Source organism: Acomys minous (genome assembly GCF_964271855.1).
Source record: "Acomys minous genome assembly, chromosome: 15".
Lineage (NCBI taxonomy): Eukaryota > Metazoa > Chordata > Mammalia > Rodentia > Muridae > Acomys > Acomys minous.
In genome coordinates, this window is record NC_140497.1 from 96,144,338 (window position 1) to 96,169,790 (window position 25,453).

The 25,453-nt window shown below is 47.2% G+C and overlaps 1 protein-coding gene across 1 annotated transcript in view; it reads right to left on the reverse strand.

The window, feature by feature from the left end:
• The window catches only part of TGFBR3 (transforming growth factor beta receptor 3), a 170,347-nt gene that overhangs the window by 135,511 nt on the left and 9,383 nt on the right, over positions 1–25,453 (reverse strand). The window contains exon 2 of the mRNA XM_084758044.1: positions 20,074–20,228. Within this exon, the coding sequence (XP_084614170.1) occupies positions 20,074–20,140 (67 nt within the window). The 5' untranslated portion in view covers positions 20,141–20,228. The remainder of the gene's footprint in view (positions 1–20,073; positions 20,229–25,453) is intronic.

Sequence of the window (25,453 nt, forward strand, 5' to 3'; positions counted from 1 at the left end):
GAGTAAGGCTTTTATCTCAAAAAGCACGTACACACATGCACATGCGCACACACGCACACATATACACATACACACACACAGGCACGCACACACACATACATGGTACCATATTCAGAAGCACGGTCATTTAAAATACACATGAAATTAAGATCTATCATTCCCAAAAACACATATTTCTGTCTTTAGCAAAAGAACCAATCAGATCATCACAAGGCTGAACCCCTAATTCATCCTAGAAACTCATAAACCTGAAAACATGGGCTAAACCTGCTTTGCACACAGGACTTAACGTTCAAATCCTAAAATTCTTGTCATTCTTGCCCCCATATTTTTATTATAAGCCTGAGAAAAATCAAATAGCTGAGAAGTTTGCTCAGAGGCAAGGAACTTCCAACTTCAAAGGCGCCCTCTTAACCGCTGCTCACGTAAAGCAATGTGCTTCCTTTCCCTATTGAACATCAAAACAGCAGTCACAATTAATTACCTCTGTTTAAAGTCCTATTAAACATGACGGCCAATTTGTTTTACCAGGGGAAGGGAGGGCGGACTGCGGACAGGGGCTGGTGTGCCACGTTCAAGTCTGCTTTGTGACAAGACAGTATGGTTGGGTTTTCATTAGCACACGCGCACATGTACACACACACACACACATAGAGTGTAAGCCATGGAGCTTACACTGTATTTTACACTTTCACTATTGAACACATTTAGTGCCTTTATTCACCACCAAAATAAAACATTTATGACAGCGTTATAACTAGAAAACAATCAGCTTTACACCCTTTTTCATAACTCCTGTCCATCACTGCACCCAGTCCTTCCTCATCCCAATAATCTTTTCCTGTTCTCTTTTCTAGACGGCCCACTGTGTCCACACACACTTGTTTCTGTGTATACACATATCATTGTACCGTGTCCACACATACACCTGTTTCTGGGTATACACATATTATTGTACTGTATCCATATGTACACTTGTTTCTGCATATACGTATATTATTCTAGATTCTAAATATGAGGAAGGACATGCAGTTGGTTTTTTCTTTCTGAGAAAGTGTGATTGGTTTAATATTTTATATAAATCCATCCATTTTCCTGTAAATTGTATTATTTCATTTCTTTAGAGCTGAATAGTATTCCATTTTAAATATATTCCAATTTTTCACCATCCACTCATCTGTGATGGACAACTAGGTTGATTCCAAGTCTTTGCTATAGTGAACATATGTATAGTCTTTGGGTCTGATTAATTTTAATATGTAATTTGTAATTTGCAGTTTACAATAAAGTTTATAATATTCTATAATGAAGTTTAAAATTAAAAACACATATGCTTTTTCTTCTTTTGATGTCTCTCTTTCTATAAGTCTAACAATGAAAGAGTAGTTTGTTCTAAGAAACCCTAACATAAGAAATTCAACAGCTAGAACAGCTTGGAAAATTCAAAGCAAGGGCTAAGAGTATGGTTAATGGCAGAGCAGCTGCATTAGGCTCTGGGGTAAATCCTTACCCGCCCCTAAAGGTAATAAAGTGAAGAAATTCAAAGTTAGCCCGGAGTGGTGGTGCACACCTCTGATGCCAACACTTGGGGAGAGGAGGCTGGAGATCAGGATCAGCCTCGGCTACATAAGACAGGAGGAAGAGGAGAAACAAAGGACAGAGAGAGAGAGGGAGAGAGAGAGAGAGAGAGAGAGAGAGAGAGAGAGGGAAGGAGGGAGAGAGACAGAGGAAGGGAAGGGGGAGGGGGAGGGAGGAAGGGAGGGAGAGAAAGAGGAAGGGAAGGAAGGAAAGGAAGGAAAGTAGGTTGATTCATCACTTTATTTTCTAACTAGTGAATTTCAACTTCCCAAAGCATTCCTTCCTAGTTTGGGGTTAACCAGGCACTAATGTCACAGACCATAAGAGAACGCACACACCGGAAACAACGGTGTCCCCCAACAGCGAGAACTCTGCAAACACTGAAGTGTCCTCTGATAACCATTTGTGTGTCCCCTTGAGTCTTCACAGGGACACTAAACTTTCCAATACCGTTTCCCCTGTTTTCTACCACGGTGCTTACAGAACATCTAAACTGACCGTGGCGATACTGTCATGTGTAGTGCCACGGTCTCGTCTTGCCCCTCACAACCACCTGAGATACACAACCATTGTCCTGTTTTTCACGGGTTAAAAATAAATTTGGGAGCTGAACCGTAATAACAACTCACTCCAAGTCACCAAGTAGTGAGCGAAACTATAGAGCCAAGGCAGGCTGTGGAGCAAGTGGGAACCTGGCTGATAAGGCAAGCTCCCTCCAGGTTCCAGAACCAAAGGATGGCTCCCCGAGAGAAAACAACCCAGTTAGTCCCTGGACTGTGCCAGGGAGCCCTGACCCAAACAGGCCTCACTCTGTGGAAAGTGTGGCCACTGGCATGGTAGACAGACACGAACAGGAAAAGGGAGCCAAGTTCCCCTAAGCACGTGTCATTTCAAATTTACATATATTTTCTACAATGTCAGGTAGTCTTTGCAAGTTACAGAAGAAAATGATTAACGCCCCTGGAAAATGGAACTACTTGGACATAAAATCATAGAATTTTTGCTGTACCTTTCCTGTATATTGTACTGTTCAGATGGCACGTCCCGATTACTGCTTCTTGTTTCATTAGCACGTCAAGCTGGGCTCGTGCAAAGCTTGGCCAGGGCTGTAGTGCGACGTTGTTACCCGGCTGCACTGATGTTCTGCTCACCTGACGGCACAGCGCACTCCCGCCCCTGATAAGATTAGAACCCATTCTTTCAAGGAAATCCTCACACGGAGGAAAGAAAGAAAAAAAGGGGAGGGGGGATTTATTTTTTGAAAGTTGCACATAGTTACTGCGCTCCTGAGATCTTTTACTCTCCCCTTGGAGGGTCCCCTTTCTGTTGCTGCCTGAAGAACTGATTGGCTGTGACACACAAGAGGGGACAGTGTTTATTTTCTTGTGCTAAGTAAAGAATAGGTCCACACTGGAGACTTACAGTTAATCTCGGTCTGCACTGTGAGTCCTAGGCTGGCATGCTCTCTCGCCCTGTTGCAAAGGACCCCAGTTAACCTGTCAACGGAAAGCAGGCCTTTCTGCACCTTCTCCGGGGAGGACGCTGCGACAAACGCCAAACACTCAGAGTTGAATTTTAAAGTCAAATTAGAAATTTGAATATAACTGTCCCCCACAGACTCTCTGGCTGCATCCTGGCCCCTACATGGTGGTACTATTCAAGGACACCCTAGAAGCTGGAAGCTCGCCCTAGGGACAAGCCTCAGGGACATCTTGGCCCTGGCCTCTTTGCGCCTGGCTCACTGCTTTCTGTCATCGCTGGAGGGAAGGGCCTTCTTCCTATACACACTTTTGCCACCAAACAGGCAAGAGCTGAGACCTCTGAACCCACGAGCCAAAGCAAAGCCTTCCTCCCTAAGTGTCTCTCAGGTTCGGTCACAGGGGCCATCACACTGGCCAGCTCGGCCCTCCACCTGGGAAAGGACAAGCCATTCAGGGGGCGTTCGGGGAGAGGCCTGAGCACTGACCATGTTCACCTAGCTCACAGCCTTGTAGGCTCAAGGGAAAAGTCCCACTAGCCCAGGACAGCTCAAGCTACAAGCACGACCCCTGGTTATTCTGCCACTGGGAAGCAAAGTCCTTTCTGCTAGATTGTGGGGAAAAACAAAAACAAAAACAAAAAACGCTGTCACCTGACTCTCCAAAGCTCATCCCCCCGACCATCAGCATTGTGGTGGTTTTTATTAAATACGTCCATGCAGCGCAGCTCTGCAGGGCAGATCTAGGGCTCAGAGTGGAGGTTGGCTACAGGACAACAGGAGAAAGAATTTCATGAGCCAGGAGGTTTTTTAAAAGGCTGAAGATTTCCATTAATGGGGCATTAGAAAGATAATATGTATCATTTCAGGCTGAGCTGCACAGAGATTAAGATTCTTTAAAATGTCAACACACAGCTAGAATTCTATGATGCCCTGTAAGCATAAATATTCCCAGGCATCACTTACTTGAGGACAATGCTGCCAATAAGATAAAAATTCTGCTATCAGAGCTGGATGGATCGATCAGTGGGTAAAATGCTTGCAGGTATTAGAGCTAAGTTTGGTTTCTGGTGCCCACATCAGAGCTCGGCATGATGGCACACGCTTACAATTCCAGTTCTTAGAGACACAGGGACACAGAGACATGAGGGTTCTCCCAGCTCTGGCCCCAGCGAGACTCCCATCTCAAGAAAACAACAGCAACAAAAAGGTGGACAGCTCATGAGGTTAACGTCAGGCCTGGGCGTGCATGCATGCACACACCAAAAACATTCTAATGTCATTTTTTTTTTAAGCCACAGGTTAACTAGACAGTGAACAGTCAAACCACACCAGTACTGACGGGCGTGGTTAGCAGAGTACTAAGTGGCAGGTAGGGATTTGTGCATAAAAGCACAATACGTTATTAGATCTTCAAAACAATTCACTGAGACAGATGGTGGTGCCACCTCCATTTTATTGACAAAAACATCGAACAAGGTCACAAGGCCATTCCGTGGTAGACTGGGGTGTGCACCCAGGCATCTGGCTCCAGAGCCTTATACTCAACTAGCCTCTCCTGTCATGGGTGAAGACGATTTTCCTTTTAGATTGGACCACATAAATATCCTAAGACATAAAACTTGCGGTCTGATGAGTGAAGCTTTTGATACAAAGGCATCACACATCTGCAGTCTATGTGCAGTGTGCACTGAGCTTACTTCACTATGTACTGCACTGTACCAGTGATCAGAAAGTTAGTTCAGAGGTCCAGGAAGTAGCTTTGACATCAGAAGAATCTGGTGCAAGGGCTGGAGAGATGGCTCAGCAGTTAAAGGCGCTGACTGTTCTTCCAAAGGACCCAGGTTCGATTCCCAACACCCATCTGGCTGCCCACAACCATCTGCAATTCTAGTCTTTGGGGATCTGATGCCTTTGCCTGGCCTTCTCAGACACCAAGCACAAACACGGTGTGCAGACAGACATACATCCCAACAGAACACACCTACACATAAAAGCAAATAGGTGAAAACAAAAAAGAATTGGGCTCAAAATCAGTGACAATATTTTCTTATGTCAGTGTATTATAAACTTATGTTTCTGTTAAATATGCCCAATGGGTGAGTGTGGCTGTGCTGGCCTTCAACGTTGGCAGTTTCCATTACAAAATCAACTACATGGAATATAGAATCCTGTTTAAAGCTGATTTAGACTAACACTTAATAAGACGCCACACTATAGCCTTGCTTCTTCTTGTCACCTCACTTTAAAACCTAAGGCACTATGGCCAAGGTTGTCGCTCAGTGGTAAAAGTCCTTGCCTAGAATATGTGAAACCTTACACACATGTGTGAAATCCTACATGCATGTGTGAAACCCTGCGTACATGTGTGAAACCCTACACACATGTGACACCCTACATACATGTGTGAAACCCTCCATACATGTGTAAAACCCTTCATGTAATCCCCAGCATCAGTCCCCACACCCAAAAGGTTAATTCCAAGGCTCCTGGAATTCTTAGCATAAAGAGAGGGAGGGAGAGGGGGGAAAAGGAAGGGGGCTGTTGAAAAGAGTCTCAAAGGGAAACAAGAGACTGAGAGGGGACAGAAGCGCCCCAAATTCAGCACATCTTATATGAAACTGTCAAAGGATAATACAGAACAAAATAAAGTAAAATGCAGTCAGTTCCAAAGTTTGAGATTGTTAGTCAATTTAGTTTTTAAAGTATTGGATTCTGTGGTCTAGCTGGTATTATTTTTAAAAATTCTCTATCTATAAATATTAATGCTGCCTAAACGTTCTTCATAGTGGTCAGTTTTTGTTTTTGTTTTTGTTTTTGTTTTTAAAGAGCAACTCCCCGACCCCTGATCTTATACAGATTATAAGCATTTACACATTTCTATCTAGACAGCACAGGTAGCTGGTTAGCCGCAGAAGCAGGAGTGCCACAGCCCAGACAACATGGCAGGGCTGATCTCAAAAAGTTACTAACACAACGATTTATGAAAAACAACTATTCACATGCAGTAAATTTATATGCAACATTGTAACAGAATAATTCTAGGAAACCAGATAGTTTTATATATGTGGTATAATTAAAAGTCCTTTATCATCGTAAAAAAATTTTTTTTTCCATCAACACTTTAAACTTCTACAGGTCCCAAACTCAGAACAAGCCTTGAATCCCTGTCTCGCGAATCTGACGGCAGCCTGCCCTCTTCATCTTTAACCTTGCACGTAGAGGGACTGCACGTTACCCATAATCCCCCGGCTGATAAGACGGCATCCTGAAACCATGGGGATTAAAATCACAGAGTTTGCAGTTGAAGAAAACTCAGTAACCAATGTACCGACCCCCTTGTCTGCCAGTTGAGTAAGCCCACACTCTGAGGTGGAGGCTGTGTGAACTCTCCCAGGGCCGGGCCTCCTCGGGAAAGTCCTTCCTTAACCGTTGTTTCCTCCTCTGGATTGTCAGAGAGTGCCAACTGACTGCTGAGGTGGTAGAATCCTCCCGCGCTTTAAAACTATGGAGGACTACTTGGGCACAGTGGCATGATGGGTAATTCTAGCTCCTCAGGAAGCTGACGCAGGAGGATGGCTTGAGCCCAATAGTTTGAGGCCAGCCAGGGCAACTGAGGACTCCAAAGAGACTGTGTTTTGATGAGTCATACATGTATGAGTATACATGGCTCACACACATACATACATATATATACACACAGACACATACATGTGCATATGCATACATATGTGTTTATCAGAATAGAAATTAAAACCGATAAATATTCAAGTGCTTATTAAGTTGTCCAGAGCCAACCTTAGACAACGCATCCCACACAGCATCTTGCATGAAAAAAAAAGCTGGATTCAGAGGGTAGAGTTACACTGGTCTGCATATTTGCAAGTCTCTTTAATGTCCAGCTTAATAAAAGGCAGCTGGGTTTCAGGCCCCACTTCTGCCTCCAATTTGTTATGATGCATCACTCTGGCTGAAAGACACGAAGAAATGTGGCCTCACACAGAGGCAGTTGTCCCTAGCAGTGGTTCCAGGAACCCCTCAACCCACCCCCACCAGGCACACGCAAGCCCCGCCCCCTGCAAGATGGCATGGCCCACGTGCGTCCCCTCCAGGCCTCCACACCACGCCTAGCGCAATGTGAGTGCTGTGCAAATCGTTTGCCTATTGACTGATTTGGGCAGTGATGCATGAGGGGAGATCCATCCACGTCTGGTGCAGGGGTAACTTGTCCTGTGTGCTTCCGATCTGCTCCCGGCTGAAGCCTTAGCCATGAACCCTGCAGGTGCAGAGGGCTGGCAGCCCTGAGCTATCGGAAGCTGCAGATCTTGACAGTTCCTCCATGTGCTTGCGCCTTTGTCCTCTCCCATGTTATATCTCAGACCGACAGGCGGCCACTTTTAAGGCTTCTTGCAATACTGACTCTGAGTCACATAATGAACTTTTCATACTCCACTACATTAAAATCCATTGTATTTTTCCAAAGTCGTGAGTCATTTTTAAAATGAAAAAAAAAAATAGTAGCCTTATGAGTAAGCAGAAAATTCTGGCATATGCCGTTCAAGCGAAGTGACCAAGATTAACATCATCGAGTAGTTCCACCAACAAAACACACTCTTGATCAGGTGCCCAGGAAAGGGTACTGGCGCTCCGTGGTGTCTTCCCCAGTAAAGCCCCATTCCCTAAAGTAGGTCCCTGAACTTAAGTCTAAGAGCAATACTGAGGGCTAGGAGCGAGGCTCGGTGGTAGGAAACACGCTCAGTGTACGTGAGGCACTAGAGGAAATCCCTAGCATACATGCATGCACATCACACACGTGAAAAGAAAACACCTAACAAAACTGCAAATGTAGAGGCAGAATTTATTTTTTTTAACTAGAAAAACAGAAGGGAGTACCATGCTCATGAACAGCAAAGCAAGCTACAACCTCTCGGCCATTTTTTGTTGTATCTCTGTCTCTCAGCCGGCACCCTCCCCCCACTAATGTGTACTTAGTGGTTATATTCTAAAATGACTAAGCTAAAGTCTTTTAAAAATGACAAAAATAAAACCCAAGCGTTAGCCGTGCCATTATCTCATGGCTTAACTGGCATCCCCCAGTCGCTGGCATCACTTTGCCAAAATAATAGTGTAATGAAGCTGAAACAAACCAACAACAACCAAAAAAAAAAAAAAAGAAAGAAAGAAACACAGCAAGGACATAGGGCTTGGCACCAAAGTGCACGCTTGACATGCCCAAAGCCGTAAGTTTAACCCACACACAACACACACACACCACTAAGTCAGTTGCTTATCAACCCAAGGATCGCTCTGAGGCTGGAAGAAAACCTCTTCCATGATTCGTTCTGGCAGCTCTGCGAGCTTCAGCCTCATCAAACTCTCTAACCCTGGGCAACTCCCGCTCCCGGGGCCTCCTGGCTGTGGGTACCTCCCTGTGTTCTCAGGACATCGGGTCCGGAAGTAAACAAGGGGCCTTCCGAGCTGTGAGCTCAGCAGCCCTGCGCCAGCACCTAGTCTGGAAGCTTCTTGTGAAACCACTTTCCAGTGGATTCCAAGATCAGCAATAAACAGAAGTAAGAGGCCTCCGTGTGCCTTTCTCGGGTTCAGGAAGCTGTGACAGCACCATGAACAGATCTCTGAAAGTCTCATTAGGATTCTTTTCTTTTGAATCGTGTTAATAAAGGGCGATTTGGTCTAGGAGCGTTTGCAGCTACTTACTCACGTGGCTGCCCAAGCCCCGGAGGCACCAGTTGGGGGTGGGTGGGGGGGGGGAACGGGGCAGTCATTGCAGCCTGTGGAGTTAGGGCCAGGCTCTTCAACCCTTCAACAAGCACCGAATCCCTCCTGTTCTCTTCCACAGAACTGACCTCAGAACCAACAGAAACTGGGGGTCACTGGGAAACTGGCAGGCACCACTTCTGTGTCTCACAAGTCTGGTGGACTAACACCTAGGAACTGTAAGATACACCAAAGATACACCAAATACACCCCCCAAAAGAGAAAAGGCATCAACCTCTTGTCCCCCCTTTCCTGTGTACAGCCTTCACTGAGCTTCCACTGGAACACAGAATTTCATATTAAGGGGTTTTTATTTTATTATTTTATTATTATCAAAACTTTAAGCATCGTTTTCCTAATACACTAGGAATTTAAATTTTTTATTCTTCGCTGACCCTCTTAAATGGGAGGGTGCTAACTAACATGCTGGGTGTTCTCTGGGGCGGAGGGCAGGTAGTTTTGGTAAGACTGCAGACTAAGGGCAGAGCCATAGGCACATCCAGTAAGTGCCCTAAACCCCTAACCGCCCAAGCGGGATACCTTTGCACATTTAACACTGTGAAGCTGAAGAGCTTCTGAGATCAGGCTGCAGATCCCTATGCACTCTGAGCGTGGCCCTTGGGAAGTGTTTACTTAGTTAATGAATGTTAAGTGATTGTATTTCTCTCACTAAATGGTGAGCTCACACAACTCCCTAAGGATGTGTTTTGGGCGCTCTGGGTCTGCCAGAGGCCAAGGAAGCTCTGTAGCTCAGGAGCCTGAAAAGCAACAGTAGCAATTCAAGGGAGAATACAGCCAAGCGTACTCCTCTACAAAGAACAGCTATGCCCCTCTTGGCCCAGCTCCAGAAGGCAATTGAGCCTGGAAGGTGGGGGTTAATCTCTGCCAGCCCTTTGTGCCAGCCCTCTCTGCCTGGCCTCTCTGCCTGGCCTCTGTGCCAGCCCTCTCTGCCTGGCCTCTCTGCAGGCTCTGGCTTTTCCAACATGTGCTTTGCAAATAATCTAACAATTAATTAGTGCTTCTGAATCCGTCCCCTATCATTAACAACCCACTGCCAGACAGCCTTTGATAGCACCCTCTAGAGCTAACTAAGCCTGGCAAATACAGGAGGCGGGACTGGAGGGCGCCCACCAGAGCCACACTGAGACCCAACAGGTGACAAACAGCAGATCTGCTCCTCTGCCAACAAATGAAGGTTCTGGGGCCAGGCCCTGCTCTCCAATTATATCACTAACAGAATGAAAAAATAAAAATAAAAACACCTTTTTTCTGTTTGACATTGTTTGTAGGCTACATCCTCACAGAGGCACACACCCACCTCCCCCCAAAAAACAGATACTTTAAGAAAATACAAGTACACCTGGAGAGATGGCTCAGAGGTTAAGAGCACTGACTGCTCTTCCAGAGGTCCTGAGTCAGTTCCCAGCATCTACATGGTGGCTCACAAGCATCTGTAATGAGATCTGGTGCCCTCTTCTTGCATGCAGGCAGAGCACTGTATACATAATAATAAATAAGAAAATACAAGTACAATCTCTGTCTCTGTCTCTCCCTCCCTCCCTCCTCCCTCACCTCCCCCTCTCACCCAATTCCCTACAAATCCAAGATCTCCCCTTCTCATGAGCTCAGTCATGTGGGGAGTTTTCCTCCATGACCTAAGGCCCCTCGGAAGTCAAGCCTGCTCATCATACACAGCCAACAGATAAACAGGTACGGGGTGCCTAGAAGAAGAGGTCAAAAACTAGTGGGGGTCAGTAAGAGAAAATGTTACAGCATTCCCGGGGAACTGTCCTCGCTCAGTCTCCAAAGCAGAGAGACTGCCTCCTGGGGCCGTGGCAGGCCCAGGGCTGTGCCTGGCTGTTCACAGGCCTTCTCGTGCCAGGGATGAGGTTTAAGAAAGCAAATCAGAAAGCCCCGCCCCCTCCTCAAAGGCTTACCTTCAACCGATAAGAATCACAGAAACGTCACTTTCATTTAATAAGCAGATCACTCCCTTGTAGTAGGTGGCCCTTGGTTGCCACCATCTCTTAATACAATTACCACAACTCTGGGACGCTACCCTAGAGTGCTCCTGTGGGAGCGGCTTCTCGGGCAGGGGAGACGGCTCACTAAAGCACTAGCCACAAAAGCATGCACACTGGAGCTCAGACCCCCAGAACCCATGTAAATACTGGGTGGGCTTTGCTGCCCATCTGTAATCCCAGCCTCTGAATGTAGAGACAGGATTCACAGAGCAAGCTGGGCTAGCAAGACTGGCCACATCAGCAAGCTCTGAATTTGACTGAGAAGCCTGCCTCAGTGAGTAAGATGGAAGATCTTGAAGGTGGGCAGTTGTTGGTATTAAACTTGGGCTTCCACATGCACAACCCACACACCAACACACATGCATACACACACGTGCATACACAGTTTCATACACATATGAAAACTTTAAAAAGAAAAAAAAAGTCCCCCTGATCATATCTTTGACTCAAACCCTCCAATGACTCCATGTCCTGAGATGGAGCCATCATGCAGCCTAAAAGACCCTGCGTTATGCACAGCCCTGCGTATAACACTGCACCTGTCTCACCCACACCAAGATTTCCTCACCTTTCAGTCAGTTCTCTGACTCAACTATCCAGAGCCACCTGGTCTGCTTGCCACGGCCTGCGTGCTTCAAGCCAGTTCCCACCTCACCCTTCCTTTATCACGCGCCCTCCAGAAAACCATTTAGCTCACTTGCTTCAGTCTTTCGCACAAACACCAAGTCCATGAGGCCTCCCAGACCCATTGCCTATGGGACGTGTGTGGATGGATCAATGGGCAGATGGGTGTGTGGGAGAGACGGGATGGATTGGCGTATGGATGGATCAGTGTATGGACGGACGGATGGGATGGATGGATGGACAGATGGATGGATGCATGGATGGATGGATGGATGGATGGACAGATGGATGGATGCATGGATGGATAGATGGATGGATGGACAGATGGATGGATGCATGGATGGATGGATGGATGGATGCATGGATGCATGGATGGATGGATGGACAGATGGATGGATGCATGGATGAGTGGCTGCATGGATGGATAGATGGACAGACGGACGGATGGATGGACGGACGTGCTTTTGTGTTATGGGCCTTACACATTATATGCCTGTAGTCTATCATTGAGCTACAAGCCCAAATTCCAACTTTTGTTCAATCAGTACTTTTGTGTGGTATTAGGGATAAAACCCAGGGCCACATGGAATCTAAGCAAGTACTCTCCAACTGAATACTCCTCACCACCACTTCTTCTGCTTCTCTTCCTCCTCCTCTTCCTCCTCTTCCTCTTCCTCTTTTTCCTCCTCCTCCTCCCCTCCTCCTCCTCCCCTTCTCCTCCTCCTCCTCTTCCTCTCCATCTCCTCCTCCGCGTGTTTTAAACAGGGTCTCATGTAGCCAAGGATGACTTTGAACTCCCCACATAGCCAAGGATGCCCTTGTGAAGTCTGGGTTGCAGGCATAAGCCTGACTGCTTTATTCAGTGCTGGAGATTAAAGAAGGACTCTGTGCACAGCAGCAAACACTCAGCCTTCCGACTCAGCTTTCAATTGTTCTCCCTCACCAAGCTCTAGTCCCTCTGCCTTTGTCCAGCGGAGACTGGACCCACTAAAGAGACAGAATTATTGTTTCTGCTCTCTCCCTACTACAGACGTGATTCATAAGATCAAGTATCGTGTGTGTGTGTGTTTCCCTATTATATCTCCAACACCTGGAATAGTGTCTTGAATACAGTAAGCACTCAATGAATGTTGGTCAGGCAATCGATTAGCACTTTAAGACGTACAACTGAAAAGAATGTAGGAAAACCCACTGGCTCTCTAGTGCCCTTTTCTGCGCCTCAGAAGCCAGCAAAGTGCCTGAGACTTAGCAGGTTACTCGGAGTCTCTTGACAAGGTTTTATCTAAAGCACAGCGGGTATTTGAGAGTTTAAAGCAAATACAAACTGATGAGCGCGGCCCCTGCTCTACTTGAAAAGGCACAGGGCCAGGAGGGGGCTAAGCAGCACTGACTTCCGCACACAGTGCGTCGCGTCACCACTGAGGTATCAAAGACCAGTCAGCTAAGTTCCTGTGCACACAACTGTGCCGAACCATAAACTTTCAGCAACTACACAGCTGTCTGGGAACACACAGAAAGCTCCGTCCTGGCGAAAATGCTAATCACTGTTCATAAAACATACTGTCATTTGTATCCTAAAATAATTCAAATAATCAGGAATCCAGAGCAGCGTAGCAATTACCCAGCCTATAATGAGATGCGAAGGAGAAAGAATGCATCCTGCTGAGACTCTGACATCAGATCTGTGGACAGTCTCATTTGCTGTCTTGTTAGCCATCCACCCTTCCTATTCTGTGTGTATATCTAGTTACCCAAATCAAAAAGCTGCTAGTAAATTGCCTTGCACATACATACATACATACATACATACATACATACATACATTCATACATACACACATACATCCCTTTATTCAAACATATATGCATACATGCATTAATATATACATACCTACATACATCCTTTTATTCAAACATACATGCATACATACATACATACATACATACATACATATATCCTTTTATCCAATAGCTGTCATACACACACACTATATACAAACATGCCACACATATGCATACCTCACATGCACACACACAGTGAAGTGCAAGAGAGTGTCACCCCACGTGTATGTGTTTGTGTGTGTGTTGTGGTGCAGCATCCCACAGAGAACGCAGCCCAAATGCCTGCAGGCCACTGCAGCCACTCCAGGTCTTTTGCAAAAATGTCATTTGCTCTCTGGAATACATGGACCGTGGCAGGCAGGGCAGTGAGATGGCTCAGCATGCAAAGGAACTTTGTCACCAAGCCCGAGGACCTGAGCTCTATCACCAGGACCCACATGGACTCCCCCTAGCAGGCGTCTGACTCACACATGATGCTGTGGTGCACACATATAAACACACACAACCAACTGCATAAATATAATTTAAAATAGAATAAACATAAGACTCAGCACTCTGGTGATGGCTGGTTATTTCACTGACAATAGGCTTTCTCTATGTGTAAAAAAAAGAAAAAATAGACAAGCTGGTATGGTGCTGCACTCCTGTAATTCCGGCACTCAGGGAGGCAGAGGCAGGTGGATCTCTGTGAGTTTGAGGCCAGCCTGGTCTACAAAGTGAGTCCAGGACAGCCAGGGTTACACAGAGAAACCCTGTCTCAAAATAAACCAAAAAAAGAAAAAGAAAAAAGAAAGAAAGAAAAGAAAAGAAAAAAAAGACAAAATAATTACAGGCTATCTTAATTACATCTCTGTATCTGTGAAGAGACACCATAACCAAAGCAACTTATGGAAGAAAGCCTGTCTCAAGTGGCACACCCCCTCCAACAAGGTCACACCTCTTGGTCCTTCCCAAACAGTTCCACCAACTGGGGACCAAGCATCCAAACACAGGAGCCTATGGAGCTGTTCTCACCAAAACCACAAAAGAAACCAAATCAACTCCCGTGTCCCAAGACAAGGCTGGAAAGAGAGGGTATGTCTGGATCTGCTATGAACCTTGCAGACTACAACCCTTGAGCCTCCCAGTTGTTGTTTTGGGGGTTGGGCTGGGTGTTGGCTGTTGGTTAGATGGCTGGTTGGTCCCCACTCTGAAACTAACTCATGGGTCATTAATGCAAAACCCAGAGAGTGTACAGAGCCAATGAATTAGGGATAATGAAGCAATGACCTAACGGAGAAACACTCAGCCCCAAAAGAAGGGGACCCTCACCCCCTACAGCACAAGTGATCCTCGAGGACATTGTGGTAAGTGAAATAAGGAAGACAGGGAAAGACAGGCACTGCAGGATCTCACGCATGCACAGAACCTAAAATGATCAAATGTACAGAAAACAGAGGCCAAGCAGTGGCTGCCTGCGGCTGGGAAGAGGCACCGTGGACATATTAGTCCAGCGATACAGAATCTCAGGATGATCACGTGGACGTGAACTGCTGAGCTCGGGCCAGCAGGGGCCCCTGCCGTTCTTGCTGCCCAAGCTGCCGATCTGAGTCTGAGCCCCTGACAAAACTCACCTGGTAGAAGAGAACCAGCTCCAGCAGGCTGTCTTCTGACCACAATGAACAGCACTCACACGCGCACACGCACGCACGTGCGCAGGAACACACGCAACTGCTGAGAGTAAGTTCTCGGTGCTCTTACCACAGTCCCACATAATTGGTAAAAATGGGGCCGGAGAGATGGCTCAGAGGTTAAGAGCACTGGCTCCACTTCCTAAAGGTTCTAAGTTCAACTCCCAGCAACCACATGGTGGCTCACAACCATCTAGAGTGAGACCCAGTGCCCTCTTCTGGTGTGCAGGTGTACATGCAGGCTTAGCACTGTATATGTAATAAATAAGTAAATCTTTAAAAAGAAAACTGGTAAATATGGAGACCAGCAAGATGGCTAAGCAGGCAAAGGCACTTGCTGCCGAGCCTGGGAAGTTCTCGCTCCAGGTTCCAGGACGGAAGGAGAGCCTGGATCCCACAAGATGTCCTATGACCTCCACACACCAGCCCTGGCACACAACCCACACGCATACACATACACGGTAAAACATAAACCAGTCTTCTCAAAAGGAGAGGTGAGTCAAATATTAAATATGCCACCTCACAATAGAATATATATACATATATTTAAAATGTCCTATTAGACTCCACAAACATATCTTAACTGTCAATGAAAAATGAATTGAGTGCCACTATCTTTGGGACAACATAAGTATAAGCTCTTGGTTTCTTTTCTTTTTTCTTTGTTTTTGTTTTTTCTGTTTTGTTTTGTTTAAGATGTCGTCATGTAGTGAAGCCAGCCTTAGCCTTGACCTTGAACCTCCTCAGCCTTCTGCCTCTCCTCACGACAGGACCGTCAGTCACTACTTCCCCGCCCCTCTCCCCATATGGCTGAACGTTAGCTTCTGATCTGTTGCTCGGTATACCTATACTTAACTTTCCCCCACACTGCTCTTCTCATTTGTAACTTGAGTTAAAATATTGGCCATAGAGGCAGCGGTGATGCTGAATGCCAAGAGTTTTCTGTGTGGACGAAATGAACAGATCTTCTGTGTCACATGCGCGTGTGGGGGCGGGGTGTCTCTGCGACACACGGTGCCACAGGTTATCTGTGGAAGTGTGTTCGCGTTCCAGCCCGACTGAGAACTGAATCATCTTTCTAAATCACTCACTCGTTCTAAGCCCCAACATTCTCACTCTAGAAATGAGAAGACTGAGATCCGCCCACCCGAGGCTGCTGGATGAGGCTGGAGGCAGAGAAAGCACCGTGAAAACCGTAGCTACAACAGGATATAATTATTAGCTGCCGGCTTGGCCCGCTCCACACTGAGTATGGCCCAGCTGGTATCTCGGCTTGCTGTCTGTCACGATACAGGACTTCGCAGGGGACTTCTCAGGGGCATCCGACGGACATGAGGCTGGACAAAATGCAGGTTGTGGGCGAGCTTCCAAGAGGACGCACCTGGACACCACGTCAAGGCAGGAAGGCAAGCTGGCGCCACAGTGGGGGGTCTGCGCAGCCCTCACCTGGGCAGCCCTCTCCTGACCCGGCATGCTAGCCGGCAAGTGCAGCCCAGGCCGTGTCTCCCAGCCAAGCTGACCGACTTCCCTGAATTCTCCTCATTACTGCGTCTCTGGAACTCAGCCCTGACGGACACACTGCAGACCTCAGAGGCAGCAGCTCCTATACTTTTAGAGATGTGTAGTGTGCCAAAGCGGGCCTGGGCTAGCAGCAGCAGCAGCAGCAGCAGCAGCAGCAGCAGCAGCAGCAGCAAGCAGCAGTCTTCAAGGCCCTGCTCTCTCAGTGTTAGATCACGACCTACAGAAAGGGGCCAGTCAGCGGCCTGTGGTAATCTCCCATTGCAAGGCACTCTGGTTCTTACACGGCGTGTCTTTCGAGAACAGACACCTCCCTCCCACGACGCCAAGGAAGAGAAGTGGGGAGGAAAAGGCTAGCTGAGTTTTCCCCAGACAGTCAGCTGCCACCCGCCCGCTTCAATTTCCTTTTCCCACCATAAGCACAGAGGGAAAGATGTCCACAAGACGGCCTGCCAAGCCTGAGGGTCGTCACGCAAACCCTGCCGTGCCTTCCCCCATGAGAAGCGCATATAACTGATCTTTACCACCACCTTCTCGCCTTCTGCTCCGTTCAAGGCCAGCCTGGCCTTACCAGGGACAGCCTGGGCTACACGGGGGCAGCCTGGGCTACACAGGGACAGCCTAGGCTACACAGGGGCAGCCTGGGCTACAAAGTAAAACGGTTTCAAAACAACAACAACAACAACGGGCAGAAGCCACAGCAAAGCCAATGCCCTCAGCATTCTCATGGTACAGAAACGAAAGGCTTGGCCATCTACCGCTAACTGTTAATGAACTGTGTGGCCCTGAGGGGATGGCCCAATCCTTCTGTAGTTCTGCCCCCTCCTCTATGAACTAGGGGTGATCACAGCATCTGCACTGTTCTGGAGAAATGATGTGGTATATATGATGTGGGATGCACTGGGGGTGCGACCCAGCATACAGCGATTACGCTATAAAGTTTCATTATTATGACTGCCTTGAGGCTCAACTCCCCCAGAATACCACCACCACCACCACCACCACCCCGCAAAAAAAAAAAAAAAGCATTTTGAGAGGTCAACCGAGTCTATTTGGAAAGCTACTGAAAGAGCTGGTATGTGCCCCCCGACCCCCGTCAGCAGCGTGCTTGCCTAGCATGTGTGAGGCCCTGGGCTTCACCTCAGCAACATATAAATTGGTCGTAGGAATGCATTGCCAATGATTCCAGCACTCTAAACACAGAGGCAGGAAGATCAGAAGTTCAAGGCCATCCTCAGCTGTGAGCAAACCTGAGGTCTGCCTGGACTGTATGACGAGGTAGAGATGGAAGCAAATATCAGCACAGGCGAAGCCTACGTCTCCTCCGTCTGTCTGACCCCATTCGATTGTACAAAATGACATTAATTAATGAACTTCTGTAAGAAGTCTCTGTAGGGGTTAGAGGTCCCGTCAGTACAATGCTTGTCCTGCAAGCATGGTGACCTGAATTCAGTCCCCAGAACCCACATTTTAAAAGCCACGTGTGGTAGCGCACGCTTGCAATGCACCCAGTGCCAGGGAAGTCAGATGTGTGTCCTGGAGCTCACATGGCTAGCCCATCTAGGCACTCGGTAAGTGCCGGCCACCGAGAGACCTGTCTCGGCAAAAAGCGCACGGAGCCCGAGAAGTGACCCCAGAGTTGTGCTCTGGCCTGATACACACATGCACGTGTGCGCGCACACTTGTATGCACATACATGAAAACACAGAGGGGGGTTTATGTACCAGGAACACTGTGGTGCTATATAAAAACCTCAGCTCTACTGTGTTTTCCACCTCTGCAAAGCTTTTGGTACGTCTCTGAGACTAAGTGCATATGTTTCTTTTTCTTTTTTCCTGGATGGCATGAGTGGGGAAGGAATGCGTTGGGCAAGACCGATTTACTATTAAAGCTACCACGGCAGTACAAGCCATCACACTCCCAGCTTTCCACAGCGTCCACGGGAGCCCGCATCGGGACCCCAGGCACAGTTCTGCATCTCGTCATAGTAAGTGCACTTCCTCTTGTCCACTCATGACCCACTTTAACGGCAACATCCAGTTTTGCCATGCATGGTGGCATATGCCATGGATGCCTGCCACTCTGGAGGCAGAGGCGTGTGGATCTCTGTGTGTTCCAGGATAGCCTGGGGCTACATATAGAGACTCTGTCTCAAAAAATAAAATAAAATAAAATAAAATAAAATAATAAAACAAAATAAAATATCTATTTTAATGCACACACCAAAATGCAAGTAACTCTTCACCAATGACACAAAATGAAACTGCTGACGAGAGTCACACAAACAGAACGGGCATATCAAGTTCACACACTGGCATTTAAAAAAAAAAAAAACCAAAAACAAGAAACCCAAACTAACAACTTTCTTTTAAAATGTTTGCAGTGGTTCGGGGTAGCATTCTGATCTCTAGGCTCACACATTTTTCTTCCTGCCAACTGGCTTTCCCACAGTCTGTCTGCAAACAGCCCCCGGTCTGTCTCCGGAAGCCTCCCTGGCCAGATGACATCTTCTTTCCACTACACAAAATGCAAAATGTAAAATCTGGACCCTCCATCTCTCAGCCACACAACTTCGTGTAAATGAATTATGTGTCTCCGTGACTCATCTCATCTCCTGCAAAATGTCAAAATAATTACATCTCACTCAGAGTTTGATTATTGAATTAAAGTATTCTGCTCATTTTTCTATATGCTAACAATCATTTCGCCCAGAAGGCTGGCTATATAGGATTTCAAGTTGGTGCTGTTCTTGTTGAGAACTGCCGGTTTCCAGAACCGGTGTAATGAATTGCTTTTATACAGCTCCTTACAGGAAAAAGGAGACAGAGCAAAGGATGGCAAAACAGAGCAAATTAACCTCCCTAATGTGTTAAGTGGCCTTGACACGAGACACTAGGATGTTAGCACCATCCACAGAGCATGGTACCCCAAATGCAGTCATTTGCCCACCCCCACCCCCCACACAACCTCCACTTTAACATTCTGACAGTCTCTGGGAAACACAAGGTGTCTCTCTCTCTCTCTCTCTCTCTCTCTCTCTCTCTCTCTCTCTCTCTCTCTCTCTCTTTCCCTCAGTGCTTGGAAATGTTACTGAGGACATCACAGGTGCAAGCTGCCACTCGGAACCTCGATCTCCTTCTTAAAGACATGCTATTAATATACCTGAAGTAGCTGAGGCTAAACACCTCCCCTCCCCAAACCTCGTAAAAGTGTTACCTCCACACAGAAGTTCTACTTATTTTATAAGAGCATTCTTTGAAAAGAATAGAAATTCTTATTTCGCAAATAAAGCAGGGAGTCTTTGCTGTCTGCCTGCCTCAACACCAGTTAGCTTGGCCCCCATTAGAATGTCTAGCCCCAGCCTAGTAAACTACAACATAAGCAACCATATTATGCACCTGGATGACAGTGAAATATTTTAAATATTTTAAATATACTAAAGAGTGTAAACATTCATCATTTGCACAAAGATAAAATGGCCTGAATATTCCTAACCAAATGTTAGAAAGGGGGCAGAGAAGAAAACGGGCACTCAAGGGAAGGACACAACTCAAAAGGAGCATCACCTGCAGTGGCCAAGCAGGAGCTCAGCAGGGCACACACGGTGACCAGGTGGTGGGCTGTCACTGCCATGACTCCAACAGTCTGGTCTTCAGCTCAAGGGCAGGCGTGGCAAGTCCTGAGGAGCCTTAAACTCCCTCTCTGCAGTTTTTCAACTTGCCTGTAAAAAGCAAGCAAATTTCAGTATGAAAACAGGGTTGAAATTTCACAAACGAGTACACGTTAAGTGTTAAGGTTAAATGGAGCATTTCTGAAAAGTATGGAAGAGAAACAGTTGGTCATGAAAGAAATACCAGGACGCCGTACAGGCAAATTAGGGTGGGTGGTGATGATTTAACAAAAAGGCTTTCACAGAAAGTAGTTTTGAAGTGACATGCTTACACTTGGCATTCTAAATATGAGGCAGGGCCTCACTATGCTGCCCAGGCTAGCCCAGCATGTTTGCGCTCAATTCCCTTCTGTTTCAGCTTTCCTGGATGGCTGGCATCACAGTACCAGCTTTGGTTCTGGGTGGAGCTTTGAGGGCCATGGCGGGCACTGCAGGTGCGCCTGTCACATCAGCAGTTACACAGTGCTACTCCGGCAGTCAGGGGCAGCAGGCGGGTGCAGCTCAGCCAGCAAGCAGACAAAGTGCTTAGAAACCAAGCCTCAAAACAACAGGGCTCTCATCAAAATCAAATTCAATTACACTGAGAATGGATCTGGAAACAAAAACAAACAAGCAAACAAACAAAAAACAATCTGGCAAAAAGGCTCCACAGGCAAAAGTCCTTGCTGTACAAGCCCAAAGACCTGAATTCAGCCCCTGGAATCCACAGTAAAGAGGAGAGAACTGACTCCCGCAAATTGTCCTTTAACCTTCCACGTGAGTGTCACGGCACGCCCATGGCTCAAGGCATGCGCTCGCACACTCCAATTAAAATATTTAAATATTTCCACTTCATCAGCTGGGTGACTTTTTTGTTGTTGTTGTTGACAAATAAACAGTTGGTTTTGAACATGATTAAATAAAGCAGGCAGCGCTATTCTGATTGCTATTCTGTGTGTTACTCGGTGAAGGCTGTGGGCAGTGTGGTGGGGGACAGGGGGGAGGGGGATGGGAAGGGGAGGGGGAAGGGGTACAAAGCAGTGGCCTTTCTGCCTGGGAGCTCTGTGATGCCCTTTAGACCTGTATGCAGATGAGCCTCTCAGCAGCCGCTGCCAGCCCCTCCCTCACTCCACACAGAGAGGCTGGACCATTCAGACACCCAGATGTCACCTCTAAGTATAGTCGATATTCAGCAAATATTTACTGCCACTGAGTGTCAGGCAGTGGTCCAGGTGCCAAGGGTGACGTGAAAAGGAGCTGAACCTCTACGAAAGCAAAGCCGTTTGCTACACGGGATCGGACAGCTGACCTGCACAGCTGCCCTTCTTCTGTTCCATTTGCCCTGCAACAGGCAATAGAAATGCAGAAGCCAAACAAGAGGCATAGCTTTTCACTTCTGGGCTTACAGTCTGGCAAAACAGGCAAAAAGTCACAAATATGGGGTTACACAGTGCAGTAAAGAAGTCTTAGCAGACCCACATCCTAAAAGCCAGGCCCTTGGTGAGCGTCCTCACTTTACTTTTACCGTGACAAAAGCTACCACTTAGCGGACAAAGGGGCCATTTTAGCTCACAGTTGTAGGTTGTAGTCTCCCGTGGGCTGGTCATTTCCACATCAGTGTCAATCAAGACAAATGTCCCATAGACGCGGCCCCCAGGCCAACCTGACAGGTGATTATTGGGGTTCCTCTTCTCAGGTGCGGTGGTTTGAATAAGGACAGCCCCACGGGCTCATATATTTAAATGATTGCTCATCAGAGAGCAGCACTGCTTGAAAGGGATGAGGAGGAGTGGCCTTGTTGGATGAAGCGTGCCACTTCGAGGTTTCCTTGAAACCTTGGAGGTGGGCTTTGAAATTTCAAAAGCTCATGCCCAGGCTTTTTCTCTCCATCTCTCTCCTGACCTGTATGTAGATTGGGATGTGCCTCACCACTGCTCCAGAGCCGCATATGCCGCCATGGTGAGAAGAGCTGCCTTGGTCATGGCATTTCTTCACAGCAGTGGAACACTGTACCAAGCTGAACTAAAACTAAGCAGCACCAGTGCACGGCCCAGAGCTGGGGCCCACACCTGCGGCAGGCCTAAGACCCTGGGCTAGAGCCTTAGCACCGTGAAAAGAAGACTGTATGTATCACAACAGGGGAATTGTGGATGGTCAGGGATTTGTGAGAACAGCCTCAGTAACAGGACAGGCGACAGGCGAGCAAGAGGCAGATACAGAACAGAGCTCTGGGCATGCTCAGAAGAGCAGGAGGCTCTGGGTACGCTCAGAGTGCAGGAGGCAAGCCTGCCAACATTCCAGGCCTTGATGTCCTTCAACTTGTGTTTTGTTTTTGTTTGCTTGTTTTGTTTTGTTTTTGAGACAGGGTCTGTCTGTGTAGCCTTGGCTGTCCTGGACTCGCTTTGTAGACCAGGCTGGCCTCGAACTCACAGAGATCCACCTGCCTCTGCCTCCCCAGTGCTGGGATTAAAGGCGTGCACCACCACGCCCGGCCTCCTCCTTCAACTTTTAACATGAATAGGTTAAGTAAACATTTTTTTTTCTTCTATACCTTCAATATAGTTGTCATCATAGGAATGGACAGCGCTGCGCGCCCCTCACAGGAAATGAGCTACTATCCGTTCCTGCGGCAGTTTCAAGTGCCCCACCATGCGAGGGCTAGCAGAACAACTGAGCGAAACCGGAACACATGGTCCAAGGAAAACGTTCACCCTCACAACACAGAGGTAAAGAGGACACTCACACACACTCACTCTTTTTTATCTAGGACATGTATGAACAAAACTGCAGTATGTTCCCAGCAATGTAAGCATCTGGAGCCAGCTTCTACCAGATCTGTATCTGTGTGTGTGTGTGTGTATGTATGTATGTGTGTGTGTATGTATGTATGTATGTGTGTATGTGTGTGTGTGTGTGTATATATATATATATATGAGATTTACATAAATTAAAAATTTTTTTTTATTAAAACTTGCCATTTTGTGCTATTTTTCAAAGTTTGAGTGCCCGATCCATTCCTCTCTCCTCATTCTGAAAACCTCTTATGTCTAACCCAGCCTTGACACGCCACATGTAATGTGTTCCGTGGCACCTGCGCTAAGCCAACTCAGAATGGTGGAGCTAGACAACAGTCTCTTACACAGAGGCAAACCAAGAATTCAGAAGGGGCCATGGCTGGCCCTCTGTGTCCTCCCAGCCTGCAGGGAGGTCCTGTGAGAAGCCAGCACCCAGCTGTCTTCTCTGAGCCCACTAACTGCAGAGCACCTACTGTGTACCCCAGTCTTTCCTTTGAGTCTCTCAACCATCCAGAGATGGGTGCTTCCTTTAGGTTGCTAAGCAACCCCAAGGCCACCAGCTAAGAAGCAGAGGACCAGAATCTGAGCCCAAAGCTACCTAATTCCACAGCCCATATGCTCTTAGCCACTGTCAGCAGGGACTCTGCCATAAATAGCTAACAACAAAGAAAAAAGAAAGAAAGAAGAAAAGAAAAGAAAAGAAAAGAAAAGAAAGGGGTTGTGCAGGTTCCTATATCTGCCTGGTCTACAAAGCAAGTGCAGGACAGCCAGGGCTACACAGAGAAATCTTGTCTCAAAAGAAAGAAAAAAGAAAAAAGAAAGGAAGAAAAGAAAAAAAAAGAAAACAAAAAACCACAAAAAACAAAAACAAAACAAAACTGGATATGCTGATGCACACTGGTAATATTGACATGCAGGAGGTAGATGCAGGGGAGTCTTGAGTTTGAGGCCAACCTGGACTACATGAGACCATCTCAAAATAAATAATAATAAATAATTAAATAAAGAGTATAATTTAATTTCCTCCCATGTCTTTCTTGCCTGAAGTGGAACATTTCCTTTAAAAAAAAAAAAAAAAAAAAAAAGACTCTCAGAGACATGCAGCCTGGCAGTCTCCAGACTATTGTAGCATGGGCCCTAAACAGGGCAGATCTGGAAGGTTCAATAAACTGCCGCCAAGAGGATAAGCTCCGAGCCAAAGGAGGATGTGGGGCCACCTCGTGGCTTTGCCTTCTGCTCTGCACACCCTCTCCTGAGCCCCTTCCTCTGCCGCTGTGTTTATTTTATTTTTTTTTTATCTTTTTAGCAGGATGGGTTAAAGGGCAAACCACAGGCAGAAAGAAACCGCAGCAAGCCTGTGCCTGCTGGAGGTGAAATGGGAATCTCCCCAAACCGCTTATAAGGCGGGGGAGAGCCGCCTGGGTCCCCGCCCGCCTTGTCTTCAGGGAGGCTGTGCAAATTCTTCTCCCGGCAGAAGAGACACCTGAGTGTACGCCCAACTGAAGCTACCAGAAACGCCCAGGGCTTGCTTCTTGGGATTAATTTATTCACTCATCGCAGGCTGCAGTTCTGAAGGACCTGCCCCACACCAGCCAGTGCTTCGGAGACGCAGATACGACAGCGAACAAAACATGCGATCCTTGGTCCTAGGATTTGGGGAAGCATCCATGTCAGTCTCCAGTTTGTTTCTTTGCTTTGACTAAGAACCTGCAGGAAGTGAGCGTCAGAAACTTGGAAGGACAGACTGTTCCCCCAAGGGCCGATCTCTAGAAGGCTTGGTTCCCCACAGTAAGCACCATGTGGCCTGGTAAAGCCTTGCAGGAGGCAGGGCCTAGGGAGAGGCCCTTTGGCCCCTGAGAGCAGGTCCTTGAAAGGTGGGGAGACCACAGCCTTTTTCATTCCTGCCTAGACAGGAAGTGAGGGGTTTTTTGTTGTTTTGGTTTGTTTGTTTGTTTTGCTTTGCTGACACACCTCTCACCCCCGTGTGCTGCCTTACCACAGGCCCACCACACAACAGGGCCAGTTCTGAACACGACCCTCCGAAACTGTGAGCCATGAAAAGGAAAGGTTCCCATAAGCTAGCAAGAGACACAAAGCGAGATGTGCTTTCAAAGGCCCTGATGACGACGGACAAGAACTTGCAAACAGATGCAGAAGCCAGGAAAAACAGCTGGAGGAGGAGGATGGGCCAGGCCCTGGGTAAACCTGACAGTGGAGACGAAAATGCAACCTGCAGAGGTGTGTGCTGAGTCAAGGCCACATCTGTGGACAGAGGAAATAGAGCCAAGTATGGCAGAGATGCCAGCTTGGCTTCTGGTGCCATCGCTGACATAAAAAGTGAAGAAGAAAAGTCGGTGTATCACGGAACGGTTCACTGGGGTGGGGGTGGGGTAGGCTCACCTAACAGGAAGACTTGTTCGACCCACATGAGACTGCCTACAGACGGCCATGAATATGCGTCCGAAATAGAGAACTAGAAGCTTCTAGAACAAATACGGTCAA